We start from the raw sequence: 17803 nt of genomic DNA on the forward strand, positions 1-17803 counted from the left end.
TCAGGTAACTGATTGACACGTTGAGGTTATAGACTTACAGAAAAAAAAACAAACAACAACAAAAATGGGGCAACCATCCACTGAAGAGTGAGAGTCTGGTGCCACCTAGTGGCAAGTGTGAGAAGTGGCTCAACTCTGTGGTAACTTTTCTGTGTTAGCAATCAAGTAAGTTCTCTTTAAACCCGTGTCCAAGAATTGTACACAAATCGTTCAAGAAAATCATAGGACATTGTTTGTCCTGAACAGAATGGACTTTAGAATCATGAACACATGATTTGTATCCAAAATTGACTACTATTCACTTTCCACAAATTCTTTTCCCCACAAATTCATAAAGTGGTTCACAACCAGAAAAGTTAAGAAACCACTGAGTTTCTGGGTAGTCGTGGCACACACGTTTAATCCCAGCACTCAAGAGGCAGGTGTATCTCTGTGAGTTTGAGGCCAGCTTGGTCTACAGAGCAAGTTATAAGACAGCCAGGGCTATACAGAGAAACCCTGTCTTGAAACCCATCCCCCTCCCTGCCCTCCAAAAAACCCACTGAGCTAAGGAATTGTCTTTCTTCCTGGAAGGAAACTGATGACATATAAACTACACAGGGAAATCATGGCTGATACACCCACCCTGATACAAACACCCCACTTAGCAGGAACACCCCCCTTCCACTTTTCACTGTGACTCTCATGTGTCCTGGAACAGCAGTGGATTTCCTCTTTTCCTAAAATGACAGTGATGCAACTCATCCTCTGCCATGGGGGCCACTCCCGCACCTGGAAACTAAGGGGTCCTGTAGGGAGCAGTCTCCCCTGGAGGGGGACTGACAATTCCAATTCCCACATCTCTGCCGGGCTTCTTTCTTACTCAGAAAAGACCAGAGGGGTAGTAAGCACTAGGCAACATCCCATAGTTATGATGCACGATGGCCTTACTCTGCACCTTGTGTGTTTAAATGTTACATGGCCAATGCAAGCAGTCAGAAATGTAATATTTTTAGAGTGTTCCCCTTTATTTGTGTAAACATGAGATGTTTAAAGTGCTCTTCTTTTTGAAAAGGCCCAAGGCAGGGGTGAGGCTGTAAGCCCAGACAGCACATCCCGGCTCTAGAACCCATGGAAAGGCATGCAAAACTCAAGGCTTTGGTTCCCTCATCTGAAATGTGGATGATAGCACCGATTCGTGTTTGCTATCTCATAAGTTTTTTTTTTAATTTATTTGTTATGTGTACAGAGTTCTGTTTGCCTTTATGTCTACACACCAGAAGAGGGCACTAGATTTCATTACAGATGGTTGTGAACCACCATGTGGTTGCTGGGAATTGAACTCAGGTCCTCTGGAAGAATAGCCAGTGCTCCTAACCTCTGAGCTATCTCTCCAGTTTGCTTTTTTTTTTTTTTTTTTTTTTAATGTAAGGACCATTATGACAATTCCACATTTCATGATCATGGATTCAAGATAGATATACAGTATACAAAGGGCAACTAAAGCTAAGGAAAAGATAAACATTATAAATAACAAGCAGGGATTATACAGTTCTATGTTAACTGCCATGGTATAGAGCCATTCATGTTGAAAACAACTAAATGTGAAAGCTCACAGTCTGCTAACCCCCTTGACGGAGGAAGGGCCTGCGGCCAGAGAGGTGTGACATCTGTCACAGGACACAGCCAGTGAAGAGCCTGCTTTTGCCTGTGTGGTTTCAGGAGCTACCCCAGGTACCAAGATGCCCTGTAGCCATTCCGCCTGCACTGCCTGTCCCTCTCTAAGGTCCCAAGGCGACAGGTGCTATCGTTCTCCGCACACACGCACCAGCTCATCTGTAGTAATGAGTTTTCCTCTCATTCCAGAGTATAAGCCCAGGTTTGTGCACACCCGGCAGACTCGTTCCCTGTCTGTTGAATTCGAAGGTGAAATATACGACATAAATCTGGAAGAAGAAGAGTTGCAAGTGTTACCATCGAGGAGCATTGCTAAGCGCCACGATGAGGGCCACCATGGGGTGGGAGGCCACCAGGCTGCTGTTGGTGACCTCAGGAATGAGATGCTGGCAGACAGTAATAATGCAGTCGGGCTACCCACCACTGTCCGTGTGACACACAAGTGAGTCTGCTTTTGTAGTTCCCAGGGTGGAGGTCAATAGTACCTTACACCCCACGCAATCACCATTTGGGCTTTACGAAAAGCGGTTGTCACTCAGCAACACAGTGCCCAAAGGCTTGCCTGCACAGCAAAGGGCACAGGGACACAAGGAGCCAGAGCCAGCAGTGACCTCAACATGCCCTTCGGGTTCATATTATGGCTAATTGGCCGGGAACCCAGCCAGGGCAATTCTTTCATATCTTAACTTAGCAGGCATGGACGAAGTTTCTATCCCCAAGTCATTACCTACAGAAGTGTCTGGAAATAGATGGAAACAGTTCTGGGGACTCTTCCATGGTCTGTGGTCCCCCAGACTTCGAGCATTACAGAATCAGGCCTCAGAATTGAAACATACCATGAAGAAGGATGGTGGGTCCCGGAGAAGTTTCTAGAAAATGGTTGTAGGCTAGGAATGAGTATGTAAGATACAGAAAATCCTGACTTGCCTCATGAGAACAGACAGAAAGGGTTAGAAGTCCTGCTGACAAGAAACAAACACTATTTCCATAGCTTACTAAACTCACACAACTCTTCAATTCCTCCCCAAATCTACCTACTCTTTTGATAAGTACTCTCTTTCTAATTTATTAGACCTTCATTTTATCCTCAGTATCATCGCCATGGAGTATCATGGAGTGGGATGAGTTCACCAGAATTTAGATGTTAGAGTCACACCCCGTACCCACCCATTCCTACCCCTGGGTTGTTACTGTTTCGAAACTTAATGGGCGGCTGGGACTAGGGACATAGCTCAGTGGACAGAATGTTTGCCTCGTTTGCCAGAAGCCCCAGACTTGGGGCTGTCGAGTTGGCTCAGAGCTTAAGGACACTGGCTACTTTTCTGGAAGACCTGGGTTCAAGTCCCAGCATCCACACAGAGGTTCACAACTGTCTGTAACCCCAGTGTCAGGGGACCCAACACCTGCTTCTGGCTTCCTCAGGCACTGCGTGCTCCTGGTCCACAGATGTACATGCAGACAACACACCTCTACAAATAAAAATAAATGGACAGTTGATCCCACAGCACCACACAAACTAGGCATGAAGGACTGCACCTATGATCCAGCCCTCAGGGCTTCAGCAGGATTGGAAGTTCAAGTCTAGCCTGGGATACATGAAACTGTCTTTAAAGAAAAGACCCCTTGCCAGGCAGCAGGGGCACATGCCTTAATCCCAGCACTCGGGAGGCAGAACCAGGCAGATCTCCGTGAGTTCGAGGCCAGTCTGGGCTACAGAGTGAGATCCAGGACAGAAACCCTGTCTCAAAAAATCAAAAAGAGGGGTTGGGGATTTAGCTCAGTGGTAGAGTGCTTGCCTAGCAAGTGCAAGGCCCTGGGTTTGGTCCTCAGCTCTGGGAAAAAAAAAAAAGACAAAACAACAAAAAAAATCAAAAAGGAAGGAAGGAAGGAAGGGAGGGAGGGAGGGAGGGAGGGAGGGAGGGAGGGAAGAAAACAAGAAAAGACCCTGAATGGAGAAACTGGGGGTCTAGTTCAGTCCAGTGCAAAGTGATTGTCCAGCCAGAGACCCCAGATTAGAGCCCCAGCACGGCCGAACAGGGAAAGGAAAACATCAGAGTGTAAGTGGAGTGCTTGAGGTATTTCTTTAAAGGCAAAATAATGGAATGATATGTTTCTTCCAAGAAGCCATTTTTCATTGTGACTGAAAATCTACACACACACACACACACACACACACACACACACAGTAAAAACTTGAGTTGGGGAGTGGCGTCTATTCCAAGGAAGACATATGTGAAAAGCTTTGATAAGATGTTCTTAGGGATGATCTAGTAACAGGCAATGACCCTGTCCCTCATCCAGCCACTAGCCAGGACGCATTCTCATTTACCCGTGTGTAGGAATCAGCCCTAAGCTCGATGCTTTTATCTACACAAAGAGGTTGAAGGTGCTGAGCTCTCTGCTGCCTCTGGTGTTTTCTGATATTTGACCCTACGCCTGTTTCTCTTGGTCCTGTTTGATTTCCAGATGCTTTATTCTTCCGAATGATACAATCCATTGCGAGAGAGAGCTGTACCAATCAGCCAGAGCGTGGAAGGACCATAAGGCCTACATCGATAAAGAGGTCAGTGTTAGGGCTGCGGTGGAGCTTGGTGATAGGGAGCTTGATTGTCGTAAGCAAGGACCTTAGTTCCATCCCAGCACCGCAAACATGCAAGCAAGCAGAAAGCGATCAGCGTGGCTGTGTGCTCAGCTGCCTAGCCTGCCGTGATGGATGGGACATTCCATGTGTACATATCCTCCTTTTTGTAATTGCCTAAAAACTGAGAACTCCACCAAGGTATTTATCTTCCTCCAATGACATAGTGGTAGTCCTACTGAAAGCAAGCGTGGGGAAAACAGGGATGAACCCAATAGTGTTTTGCATATGTTTGAGAAAATTATCCAGTTATGGAGGAGTATCTGTTAATGTTTCTGTGGCACACTGATTGGAATGTAGATGGGATATAGATGTGTTCTATAACTGTGTGTTCTATGTTCTGTGTGTCCCGTCTGTTCTCTGGAATAGTTAGAATTATGAAAGTCAGCAAACAAGGTGGGAGATATTTTGCAAAGAAAAATCCTGATTGTGTGAACGTGTGTTTTCCAGATTGAAGTTCTGCAAGATAAAATCAAGAACTTAAGAGAAGTAAGGGGACACCTGAAGAAAAGGAAGCCGGAGGAATGTAGCTGTGGTAAGCAGAGGTGAGCATGCGTCCCACAGTCATTTCCTGACACAAACGACCCAGGGTGATTAGCCTGAGGCTGGCTTCTCTCTCAATGCTGTATATGAATCCATCACCACGAGGCATATTGTTCTCGCTCACTTGAGTCAAATTAAATACGTCATCCACTTAAGCAAAAGACACACGCAAGTCCCACTAAACTGAAATAGTGACAGAAGACTCACTTCCTGTCGTGTGTGTGTGTGTGTGTGTGTGTGTGTGTGTGTGTGTGTGTGTGTGTGTGATGAGCCATTTAATCAAACGAAAGTATGCCATATGTATGTATACATATATACATATGACTCACTTTTTAATCTTCTGACCTGCAGCTATTACAACAAAGAGAAAGGAGTAAAAAGGCAAGAGAAGTTAAAAAACCATCTTCACCCTTTCAAGTGAGTAACTTCACGTTGGTCATGTTTACTAGTGGTCAGGGACTGTCCTCAGTGACCAGAGGGATCCCTATGTTCCACAGGGGATTCTCCTCCGTGTGTGGTCCTCTGTGGGGATCGACGGACAGTTAGCAGACCCTTGACTCAATGAGGGTGTTCAGCAGAGTCACCTGTAACAGTGTTGACCTCTCAAAATGTAAGCAAGCGCGTGGACATTTAAACAATAGCCAAAGTCATATGTGCAAGAGATTTTGTATTTGAATGTTGACAAAATTTAAACTATGTGAGAAAAAAAAAAACGCTTGCCAAGGCTCAGGGAAGTAAAAAGAATATATGAGATGGAAGATGAGGAAGAGCGTTGTGAAGTACTGTCTTTTGAATGTGGCATTGCTATGGTACTCATGGACTCCCAGCAGTGGTGATTACAGGCATGCCATCAAGTTAACCAAAGTGCCAGCATGGATGAGGCCCACCTCTGAGGAGCTATGAGCAGCTGACAGCTGCTGGAGGAGGGAGAAGCATTCTGCCTTAGGGGTGTGACTACTGGTGTGGTCACACTGGGTGTGATCATGGTTGCCCATGCTCTAGTAGACAGCCCCCACCCCTGTACATATGGGCAGCACTAATTAGACTCGCTGGGCTATTGAGAGAGAGAGAGAGAGAGAGAGAGAGAGAGAGAGAGAGAGAGAGAGGAAGTTGGGAAGAGGATGAGTGAAGGGAGGTCTGGGGGTGTGTAGCACAAGCTGGGGGCGGATATGATCGTATCTCATATACGTGGATGAAATTTGGAATTCTCAAAGAATAAATATTTTAAAGAAGAAACATGCTAATTATTTATTTAAAAATTTATTGTGTATAATTTGCCAAATGGTTTTTAATCCACCTAGTGTAAGCCGGCCCATCCAACTAACCATTTATTGACTCAGTGGCTGCCTGATAGGTACTGAGCTTCCGGGAGGTCACGTTATTGTCCAAGGGTTGATGTACTGGGACTCATGCCAACGTTTATTTACATCCATGCTTAAGCACTAGTAACTGACAGGCTTACTAAAGTTCTAGGAGAACCGTCACTGAGTGAGTTTGCCTCCAGGACACTGGCTATATTTGAAGCCGTCGATGAGAAACAGAGGTCACCGGAGCTCGTGGGGCTGTTTGTCTTCCACATACACATTTGTGCAAGGCGCAGAACAACAATCCTCCTTTTCATAATGTCCTTGCTGGTCATCAAAACAGTTCCTTGTCTCGGTCCAGGGAGGCTGCAGCCCAGGAGGTAGACAGCAAGCTGCAGCTCTTCAAGGAGAATCGTCGGAGGAAGAAGGCGAGGAAGGAGAAGAAACGCCAGCGGAAAGGGGAGGCGTGCAGCCTGCCTGGCCTCACCTGCTTCACACATGACAACAACCACTGGCAGACTGCCCCGTTCTGGAACCGTAAGTCCCCCCGTGGCACATGCTACCGGAGTGCAGAGAACACCTCTCCTACCGCACTAACGAAGGCTAAGAATCCCTCAGATAAAACACAGCAGCCCAGGGGGACCCAAAGGGAAAATGCCATATTGTTCTGCACTCAAATCATTTTGCTAGAAGAAATTACTTTTCCTTTAGGAACTGTGGTTTGGTTTTTCTGTTTTAGTTGGTGTTAATTTTTGCTCTGATTTTTAAAGATATAGTCTTACTATGTACTCTAAGCTGGCCTAGAACTGTATAGGTCAGGTTGGTCTATTTGCAGTCCTCTTGGCTCAGTCTCTCTCATGCTAGGATTACAGGTGCACTGGCTTCTATTCCTAGAACTGTTTGGTGTTTCTGTTTAAAGACATCAAGTCAGGCCAGGCAGTGGTGGCGCACACCTTTAATCCCAGCACTCGGGAGGCAGAGCCAGGTGGATCTCTGTGAGTTTGAGGCCAGCCTGGTAAACCCTGTCTCGAAAAACAATAGATAGATAGATAGATAGATAGATAGATAGATAGATAGATAGATAGATAGATAGATAGATAGATAGGTAGATAGGTAGGTAGGTAGGTAGATAGGTAGATAGATAGATAGATAGATAGATAGATAGATAGATAGATAGATAGATAGATAGATAAAGACACCAAGTCTCTCCTTGAGGTTTCACACAGAGGCTGACTGAGGCAGTTCCCAATAAACCTGCTCAGGTCAGCAGCAAATAGATTTTTCCCCAAATAGATTGGTTTCTGCTTTAATTCTAATGCATGTGTCTTAAAGGGAATAAAAACATGGTAAAGATACTGTAAACACAGGACCCACACCCTCCTTATCCTGTGCCCCTTTGGTGGAAGACCCTGGGGTCCACAAATGCTTTCCATTTTTTCTTGAATGGCAGAGGATATGGAATAATGGCACACTTTTGAAGAGCGCGCTTGTCTTCTCTGTTCTCACGGTGTTCACTAAGCCATAGAGGAATCGTGTCCCAGGCTCCAGTGACACATCACTGGACTGGAGGCTTCCCAGGAGCACAGCTAAAACCCCAACCTTCCAAGGGTCAGTGGAGGGCAGCCAGGCGGATTCTCAAACTGGCATGTGCAGTTCCTCCAGGTCATTCTGTAGGAGATGGTGGCCGCCCCCACCCCCACCCCCCCACCCCCCCACCCCCGCTCTGGGCAGCTCCTGCCCCTGTTTAAGTTGTGTCTGTCTCTGCACATGTGTTCACAATCACAGTGAGGTCACGTGACTCTTCGTCACGGCATTCAGCTTTTAATGTGGCTCTTGAAATGGAGTTTTAGGGAGTCCCTGTGGGCTATTCAGATTGCCACAGCGGGGAGTGTGTCCTCGTCACACCATGATTCTAGTGGGGAGGGGAAGACAGGCAAGCAAGTGAGCTATGTAAAATAATTACACTTTGTAGCCATCAAATGAAGGCAACAGTGATTGAGGCTTTTGAGGGGGACCCTTTAGAGATGATGAAGATAGTGTGTGTGGTAATCATCTTTCCACTACTGTGACAAAATACATGAGACCGTCAACTCAAAAGAAGAAAACATTCATTCCAGCCCAGAGTCTTAGCGGTTCAGTTTGCTTGATCAGCCTTCTTACTTTGGGGTTTGTGGTGGGGAGTCACATGGGAGCACGTGACAGAAGGATCTATCTGTGGTGGGGAGTCACATGGGAGCATGTGGTAGAGGGATCTATCCATGGTGAGGAGTCACATGGGAGCACGTGACAGAGGAATCTATCTGTGGTGAGGAGTCACATGGGAGCACGTGACAGAGGAATCTATCTGTGGTGAGGAGTCACATGGGAGCACGTGACAGAGGAATCTATCTGTGGTGGGGAGTCACATGGGAGCACGTGACAGAGGAATCTATCTGTGGTGGGGAGTCACATGGGAGCACGCGATAGAGGGATCTATCCATGGTGAGGAGTCACATGGGAGCACATGACAGAAGAATCTATCCGTGGTGGGGAGTCACATGGGAGCACACGATAGAGGGATCTATCCGTGATGGGGAGTCACATGGGAGCATGTGGTAGAGGGATCTATCCGTGATGGGGAGTCACATGGGAGCATGTGGTAGAGGGATCTATCCATGCCATAGTAGCTAGGAAGCAAAGAGAGAAAGGAGGCGGGTCCCACAGTCCTCATCAAGCTTATGTCCCAGTGATGTCAGACCTCCCATTAGGTCCCAGCTCCTAAAGGTTTGATACTTACCAATAATGCTGCTCTGGGGCCTTGAGGGGCAGTCAGTATCCAGACAGCAGCAATGGGCCTTTAAAAAGGTGACGACTAAGCTTAGACCTAAGGAGTTGTATGTAGTAAAGAGGTCCAAGTGGAAGAGATTAGCATCCCAGCAGAGTGGGCCTGGGAGCAGGGCTCAGATGTTTTATACTTTTATATTTTATGAAACATGTTCACAAAGCATTTAAACGATTGATTTGGAAATTTTCTACATAAATTAGAAAATTCTAGCCGCCTGGATTTTAAAACGTATGTGTGAACTAAATGTTCACATAAAAAGAATATAAACTATGAATGACATACTGAGAGCACTTTCTTTAAAAAAAATTAAGTGGATGAAAATATACTCCATTTTCTAGATATGCCTTTGTAAAAATGTTTCTGGGGTGAAAGGGAGCTGAATGTACAGAACACAGAACACAGGGGAGTTTAGATCAACAAGACCCAAATCTGTATGCCATCATGGCTGACCTGGTCCACAGGAGGCGGAGGCAGAAGGAGTATGAGACTGAGGCAAGCCTGGGCTACCTGGTCCAAACCCATAAACTGGGCAGTAGCAAGAGTAGTGTGTGTAGATTGACCAGCTGAAGCAGGTAAGCCCTGTTGAGGGGTGTCCGCAGTGGGGAGGCTGCAGACCACAGTGGTAGGTTATGGAGCATGATGCAGCTTCCCTTCAGTTTTTAAACTGCCCCCAAACTCTGGTCTGCTAAAATATTTGAAAACATAATGCCCTCCCATTCACTGTTTAAAAGATCCCCTTTTGCTTGCAGGGCCAGATCCAGTGTGTTCAATATTGCAAAGGGCAGTAGTCTCCCAGCTGAATGTCAGCCTTCTCACCAGACTCCCCTGTGGCCAGCTGTCGGCCGCGTGATGCTGGGGCTTAGTTTTCCCATCTATAAGTGGGTATGGGCACAATAATGTGTCTAACGGTTCTTTGAGAACTGAATGAGCTAAGCTACTCAAACATCTTACATCAGCAGTGCCTCCCATTGACTGTGCCTATCTTAAATGTTTTAAGAAATACTTGCTAGAAAGCACATTTCTGAAACCCCATCATCACCCCTTCCATTTGTACAAGAAGAAGAATGGATGGCTGATTTTAAAATTTGATGTCTCTTAAATACTTTCTACAAGTTAGCCAGGGAGCCTCTCTATGTACAAAAGATGTTAACGGTCAAATCTCATTGCATATTAAAATATTATAGAGAGGTCTTGGGGTAACTCAACCAGTAAAGTGCTTGGCATGTAACAGGAAGACCTAAGTGCATTCCCCAGGACCGATATAAGCCAGGCTTGGTAACCATGGTTGCAATCTCATTGCTGGGGAGAGAGATATAGGCAGCTCCCTGGGGCTTGTGGCCAGCCAGTGTAGACTGCTTTAGGGAGTTCTAGACCAAAGAGAGATCCTGTCCCAAAAGCAAGGTGAGTATCACCTGAGGAAGGACACTCAAAGTTGTCCTCGGTCCTCTACCTGTATGCACATGTGTACGCTCACACACGTGTGTGCCTGCATGCTCCTGTGCACACACAGTCAGTGCTGTAAAGGCCCTTTTGTAACTGCAAATGACATCACCTGCGAATCCATCAAGCTAGGTTCCATGCTCATCTGAGACTCCATCATAGTTGTGACACTGACTGTGTGACCTGAGACACAGTGAAAGCACCAGTTCTGTTGTTTGCAGAAACAGCCATGTCTTCCTTTCAGAAAAGATCAAAATAGCCATAAACAGAAGCTCTACCACTCTTCTTCCAAAACTCCAACCACTCACCCCATTTTGGAGGCCGCCACCTTCCAGAGTTAAGGGGGGGGGCAGCTAACTTAGTGGCCTGCAACTTGACCTTGGTCTTCAGCCTGTATGAGCCCCCTGCAGTGTCCCAGGTTGCGTGGAGGAAAGGATGTAGTCATCTTGGACAGCCAATCACAGTATTTATAAGAAAGCATCCATGAAGCTTGTAAGGGATTTAATATTGACATGGCCAGTTTGTGACGGTGTCTCATTCTTCTTGTTGTGGTGTTTTTCTCTCTTTTCCGGCAGTGGGGTCGTTCTGCGCATGCACGAGTTCTAACAACAACACATACTGGTGTTTGCGTACAGTTAATGAGACGCACAATTTTCTCTTTTGTGAGTTTGCTACTGGCTTCCTGGAGTATTTTGACATGAATACGGATCCTTATCAGGTAAGACACTCTGCTTTCATTTGACAAGCGTGGTTGGAAACAGGATAACCAGACACGAGCTTATGTCCACTGTCCTGCCCATTTGTCCACAGCTCACAAACACGGTACACACCGTAGAACGGGGCATTTTGAATCAGCTACACATACAGCTAATGGAGCTCCGCAGCTGTCAAGGGTACAAGCAGTGCAACCCAAGACCCAAGAGCCTTGACATTGGTAAGAAAAAAGCATTACTTCTTTCTATCGTACTTAGAAAATTCTTTGTATTATCAAGACTTCTTCTTTTGACACATTTCCATATATAAGCATATAGTTTATGGTACTTAACAGGAGCAACTTTGTAAACAGTTCTAAACATAATTTGGTCTCTAAGTCTCTCACTCTGAGTATAGTGACAGGAAGCTGAGTTTACTGAAAGATTGAGTGTGGGTATACCTCCAACGACTTGCACATGTCCTCTGTATCAGAAAACCTCAATTTCTGACAGAAGCATCTATGGGAAGATGAGATTAAGGCTTTGAGGATTTCTTATGGTTGCCCTTAACAGTCCTAAGTAAACCAGAAGCTCTTGTTATAGTCGCTTGGTAGAGTCACACAGTGCCTTGCGTTTCCTTGTTATCATCTGGAACCACCCACCCCTATCCAAATCCGTGTCCCAAAACAAGGGAATTCCATTTCTTTTACCACCATCTCCCATTTGAAAACAGAAATATTTAGGAAGCTCATTAACTTGGAATCTGAAATGGTGCTGGGAAGATTCCTGTCCTGTCCTGATGTGTGCGTCTGATTTTTTTTTTCTCTTTTTGGCTTATGTAGATGTGGCTCTTTGCACTATTGGCTCAGCCTGTGCCCACCAACTAGAAAAGTCATTGTCTATACCATTTCTGTAGAAATGTAAATGTCAGCTATTCACAGAAGGGAAGAGAAAGAACTGGAGAGACCCTGACATCCCTGCAGAGTGACAAACTGAAGTCACTGGCTTTGGAAAGCAGTTGCAGGAGCTCCCACACCCTCTGTGAGACAAGTTCTTAGCATGCATAGCTGGGCTGACCTCCAGCTTACTGTGTGGCCCAGTATGGCCGGTCTCCTAAATGCTGGGAATATAGGTATAAGTCACAATGCCCGACTTGCAAGCTCTCTCTCTCTCCCTCCCTCCCTCCCTCCCTCCCTCCCTCCCTCTCTCTCTCTCTCTCTCTCTCTCTCTCTCTCTCTCTCTCTCTCTCTCTCTTCCTCTCTCTCTCTCTCTCTCTCTCTCTCTCTCTCTCTCTCTCTCTCTCTCGTTTTGATTATGTGCACATGTCTGTGTCTGGATATGGGTTTGTGCACTCATTATGGGTTTGTGCACATGAGTGCAATACCACAAGAGGCCTGAATAGAGAGTTATGGGCAATTGCAAGCCACCTGACGTGGTGCTGGACACCAAACTCTGGAAGAGCACTATATGCTCTTAACCAGTGAGCTATCTTTTTCCATCCCAGGTGGAGCATATTTAATGCAACCAAGTCTCAACCTGTGATTTGTAGGTCCGGTATAGAGCCAGCATCCCTAGCGATGAAAATGACAGCTGTCTGGTCATGTCACTTTGTGGTAGTTGTTTCTTTGTTGCTGTGATAAAACACCATGATAAAAAGCCCCTTACGGAAGAAAGAGGTTTTTTTGGTTTATAGTTCCAGAGGGAGAAGAGTCCATCGTGGTAGGGAAACACGGTAGCAAGTGGTAGGCGAGGTGGTTGGAGCAGGAACCTGAACCACAAATGAAACAGAGACAGAACAGCAGGTGAGGCGACACTCTAAACACTCAAAGCCCACCACCAGTGACAGACTTTCTCCAGCAAGGCTCCACCATGCCAAGGTTCTGTAACCGCCCCCCAAAAGCTCCTCCAACTCAGCATTCAAACATCTGAACTGATGGGGGACCACAGACTTGAAGGGAGAAATGAGAGTCTCCCAAAATGATCAACCCACTGGCTTGTTATTTCCACCACTGTAGGGTCCTAGATCCAGCCATGGGTAAGGTACAGCAAAGTCCCATGACGTATGGTAGCTCAGTTCCCCATCAACACCTAGGGAACATCACCCAAGCAAGAACCAGGCCTGCAAAGCGGGTCTTTGGGCTGCTCACTTCACTCAGGTGAAAGCTTGGGAAAAACCTGCTTATATACTGACCTTTTCCAGAAATCAAAGAAAGAAGACAAGGAAAGAAAAATAGGAGTGAAAAAGGGGAAAAGCCAACCTGAGAAGGCCTGGAATCCAAGCCAAACTCTTAGAGGGACTAGAAATATTACATGCAGCTGTCACCCCCCAAAAGAATAGAGCACCCTAAGTCATCAGTGATGACTTATCAGCTCCACTGTGAGGAACTGATAGAGTCCTTAACAGTGAAATAACAAGCCCGGTGGAGCCTGGCTGTTGCTGTGCGCTTGAAGTAGACCTCTCCAGCGTCTGGACTGTTCCTGTGGGAGATAACTCTTGGCCTCCCTTTTCAAGCGCCACCCCCTACCCCCCAAAAATTCAGTTTACTCAAAATTACATGAACTTCTGGAAACATTTTTCACACTGCCCTCTTGTTCTCACCCAGATTTGTCTTTTTACTTTTTTTTTTTCTTTAAGCCTTTTTATTCTTAGCACTCCGTCCTTTTGAGACTAATTAATAGACTCTCTCCGTTGGATGTCAATGCTGCCTGTATTTAACGCAGTGTGTTTCTTTCTAGGATTTAGATGTAGTCGTGGACACTGCATAGTGAAAGGTTCTGTGAGATCTAAAGCTAACCGATTCCTTTTCTATTTTCCTATATCAGGAACTAAAGATGGAGGAAGCTACGACCTACACAGGTATTCACACTTCCTTGTTCTCAACAGCTTCTTCCCCGTAATTGCATGATCCGTCATTTCAACTAGTTCCTGTTTCTTACCATCTCGCACAGAGCATAGGTTGTGGTGCATGTGGGTCCTAACGCCATCCTCATTCCCACTGAGTCCCTGACTCCAGGCCCGTCATTCTGCTTTTAAATCAGTTCTACCGCCCCCATGAGATGCCCCTCTGAGCATTTACCTTCTGCTGTGCATGCCATGCCTGTTTGCTTGTTGAATGAGACTTTGAAGCAAGGAATGCTGGGACCAGAGAATGGAGAATGGCCTCTGAGAGAGCAGGGTGATTGATTTCCTGTGTTTCGTTTCCACAACTGAGTGGAGAGGCTGCATGGGACTGAGAGGTTTTGTTTTTGTTTTTTTTTTTTTTTTCATTTAAGAATACTGCTAATAATTTTTTAAAAAGGACTAAGGGAAATTGTGAGAACACTCTGAAGCTGAAGTCAGAAGAAACACAGAATTTCCTTGTGAGCAGTCATTAATTAACGTTGGTGGCATAGGCATGGGGAGAACTGAAATGGTTCTGCAGGGTGGAGGGGGATGAAGAGAAGGTGCCAGGGGTCGGGGACAAGGTGTTCAGGATCAAACAGCAAGTTCTCAACATGCACAGCAACAACAGTCCTGACATAGGAAACTTCATAACTAGCCCTCACCTTGATATGCCACCACCCCCCTTAACCCACATCCTCCTCTCCTACATGGAGGCCATACACCTGGGAGCTTACTCACCAATCATCCAGAAATGTCAGCCATTGCTGATTTTCTACCCTGAGCCAGCTTTGGAGGATTTATCTGAAATGTGCCACTGTGGGGACGTGTGGGCAACCCTTACCATCGGTGCTAAAGGACACTGAGGTTTTGGTGTGTCCAAACTCTAGGCAATGCACTCGCTTACGTAGCAACTGTCTACCAAAGCAGGAGGCATTAGTTGGCACCACCACACTGATACCACTTCAGAGAAACTGGAGAAGATTGCCATCCAAAGCTCCCTGATGATATCGCCCACGAACTTCCTGAGCAGGGTCTGCATGCTTCCCTTTAGAGGCAGCTCATTGCTCCAGAGAAGCTAAATGACACCACAAAAGGCAGAAAGCAAAGAAAGCTGGGGTATTGGGGGCATCTTCTGGTTGTTTCTCCATCCTCCATCTGCTCCTGCACCAAACCCCCACCATCCCCAAGAGATATTAATAAGACAGAGTCAAGCCTACTCTTAAGCTAGCTTTCCCAAGGATGGGCTGACAAGGAACTGCTCTCTACACCTGAAATATGTCACCTGCTTCCCAATGTGTTAAGACATTTCCAAAGTATAACATTATAAATGGACCTAACATTAAATACAGACATTACAGTTACTTTATGATAATTCCAATTTACGCTCAGGGATATTCAGTCTCCTGTCTATTGCTTGTGTCATGAAAGAGGTTAGAGAATGTTGACAGGTTAGTCAAGGCATGTGCCTGGCCAGAACTCAGTCACAGTTACTCCCCACGGCAAAATGAAGTCATCCTAGATGACAGTGAAGAGAGCATTTGACTTCACTGAGGGTGTAATCAAGTGAGGGACATCTGAGACTCTCAGCTTCCCTGGTGCCTGCCACCTCCAATCAAAGGTTCGATAACCCCTAATTTGTAAGTCCATTTTGGCACAGCCTTGGCAACTTCTGCTACAAAAAGGTGCTTGCAGGATGGCACAATGTCTCCAGTTCCTCTTTTGGTTTTGTTCTAACTCCTCACCAATGGCCAGTCTAACTGATATTTTATAAGTCAAAATCGCTGTCACCATCTGTAAGTTACTTTTCTATTTCTGTGATAAGACACTACGACCCAGGCAACTTATAGAAGAGTTTATTTGAGGCTTACCGTTTCAGAGGGTTAGATGGCCATCATGGTGGGGATCATGGCAGCAGGCAGGCAGGCATGGCATTGCAGCAATAGCTGAGAGCTTACATCCTGATCCACAAGCAGGAGGCAAAAGAAAATTGCAAGAATATAAAGCTCAAAGCCCACCCCCACTGACACATCCACCCCAACAAGGCCACGCTTAATCTTCCCAAACAGTTCCACCACCTGGGGACTAGGTGTTCAAGTGGATAAGCCTATGAGGGCCGTTCTCATTCAAACTGCCAAACTGTCTGACCCCACCATCTCAGAACCATGGAGGCCAATGGTCTTCCTATGAATGTCTGTATTGCTCATGGCGATCTTAGTTACTAAGAGATCACCGTCTCATCACACCTGGGGCCTCACCAATCCCCAGTGCAGGCTTGGGTGTGGGTTTCCTCTCTCACATGTCTTGTTGGATTCAAGAGAACATGGACAAAAGAAGTCTCTGTATGAGCAGATCTATTTCAAATGCTACAGGCTTCCAACAGTGTTTACCCTTACAAATAACTCCATTGATGGCACCACCTCAGGGTGTCTTGGCAAACTTTCATTCCTTAAGGTTTTGATAGTTTTAGACAACAAACTAAGATCACTTGTAAAATGTCGTAGTTACTCAGTTACCCAGTCACTTTGCGTGCAGAAGGAGCAAGTGTCACGGTGTGCCTGTGGAGGTTCAAGGACAACTTGTGGGAGTCAGTTCTCTCCTTCCACTATGTGGGTTCTCAGGGGTGAAATCAAGTCATGAGACTTGGTGGCAAGTGCCTCTGCCTGATGAGCCATCTTCTCCCCCCACCCCCACCAACAACATTAATGGTAAAGTTCAGTGAGGTCAGACTTCATTAGAAATGGTGACAGCCTGGGCCAGGGATGTAGCTCAGTTGGTAGAGGGCTTGTCTGACATTTAAGAAGACCTTGTTCTCTTCACAATCCTCCATAAAATTGGATGTGATGGCCTATATCTGTAATCCCAGCTCAAAGAAAGAAAGAAAGAAAGAAAGAAAGAAAGAAAGAAAGAAAGAAAGAAAGAAAGAAAAAGAAAGGAAGGAAGGAAGGAAGGAAGGAAGGAAGGAAGGAAGGAAGGAAGGAAGGAAGGAAGAAAAGAAAATGTGTAACAGTCAGCTGTCAACAATTAGGAACTGGAAATCTCAGCATACACGGCACTGCAGAAAGTCCATCCTGTCCAAAACAAACTACATAACTGTAAGGAATATTCAGACCTTTGTAGAGGATCTTCAGAGATCAGTCATTTCCCCTGCACACCCCTCCTTGCCCTCTGTTGTCAGCACCTGGGGTGGGGACAAGTAAAATGTTTTTCTTGTCACATGTCCCTTTTTCAGCTAGAAGCAACTGAGAACTATGGCCTAGCACAGGAAACGGCACCCAGGACTCTGGAATTTCTACCTTGTGTCAGAGACATAAACTCTGTGATGCAATGTGGAATGAGGGTCAACAGGTCTAGTGGACGTTTATTTTTCCCTTTGTACACAAGCGTCACTTCTGCTGCTAAGCTGTGATGTCCAAGAAGAAGTCCTGACAGTGTGGCTAAGGGCCCAGTGGCTGGGGGGAGTTGCTGGGCAGTTCATGGCAGCTTTGTTCTGTAGATTGGCTACCTACCTGATCTTATATACTGAATCCTCTAGGCTGCAGACTACAGTGAGATCCACCTTTGGCAACTAGCCTCTGTCCACATAGGGTGTAGATGGATGTTTCCATGTCCCAACTGCCTGGTCCCAAATAACTGACTCAGAGGCTGAATATGAATTATAAATGCTCGGGCAATAGCCCAGGCTTATTACTAACTAGCTTTTACATTTTAAGTTAACCCATATTTCTATTTATGCTTTGACACGTGACAATACCTTTATTAACATGGCATATTCATCTCCTGATCCCTCTGTGTCTGACTAGCAACTCCTGACTCCACCCTTCT

The 17803-nt window shown here is 45.9% G+C and overlaps 2 protein-coding genes across 12 annotated transcripts in view; one reads left to right on the plus strand and one right to left on the minus strand.

Moving 5' to 3' along the window:
• Sulf1 (sulfatase 1) overlaps positions 1–17803 on the plus strand; it is a 165752-nt gene that overhangs the window by 138594 nt on the left and 9355 nt on the right. For 7 of the 10 annotated variants that reach the window (XM_052718363.1, XM_052718366.1, XM_052718361.1 and 4 more), the window contains 9 exons: positions 1846–2098; positions 4123–4219; positions 4745–4839; positions 5189–5254; positions 6503–6678; positions 10981–11123; positions 11216–11339; positions 13921–13954; positions 14397–14457. In XM_052718363.1, coding sequence (XP_052574323.1) covers positions 1846–2098; positions 4123–4219; positions 4745–4839; positions 5189–5254; positions 6503–6678; positions 10981–11123; positions 11216–11339; positions 13921–13954; positions 14397–14457 — 1049 coding nt within the window. The remainder of the gene's footprint in view (positions 1–1845; positions 2099–4122; positions 4220–4744; positions 4840–5188; positions 5255–6502; positions 6679–10980; positions 11124–11215; positions 11340–13920; positions 13955–14396; positions 14458–17803) is intronic. The other 3 variants (XM_052718367.1, XM_052718368.1, XM_052718371.1) reach the window with 3 other exon arrangements.
• The window catches only part of Slco5a1 (solute carrier organic anion transporter family member 5A1), a 168918-nt gene continuing 163487 nt past the window's right edge, over positions 12373–17803 (minus strand). Inside the window, exons 10-11 of one of the 2 annotated variants that reach the window (XM_052718376.1) lie at positions 15850–15939; positions 12373–12865 (exon numbers count right to left, since the gene is read on the minus strand). In XM_052718376.1, coding sequence (XP_052574336.1) covers positions 15854–15939 — 86 coding nt within the window. In that variant the 3' untranslated portion in view covers positions 12373–12865; positions 15850–15853. Of the gene's footprint in view, positions 12866–14463; positions 15940–17803 lie in introns of those variants that run through there. The other variant, XM_052718375.1, reaches the window with a different exon arrangement.

This window comes from Peromyscus californicus, unplaced genomic scaffold (genome assembly GCF_007827085.1).
Source record: "Peromyscus californicus insignis strain IS unplaced genomic scaffold, ASM782708v3 Scaffold_5__1_contigs__length_169319896, whole genome shotgun sequence".
NCBI classification, from domain to species: Eukaryota; Metazoa; Chordata; class Mammalia; order Rodentia; family Cricetidae; genus Peromyscus; species Peromyscus californicus.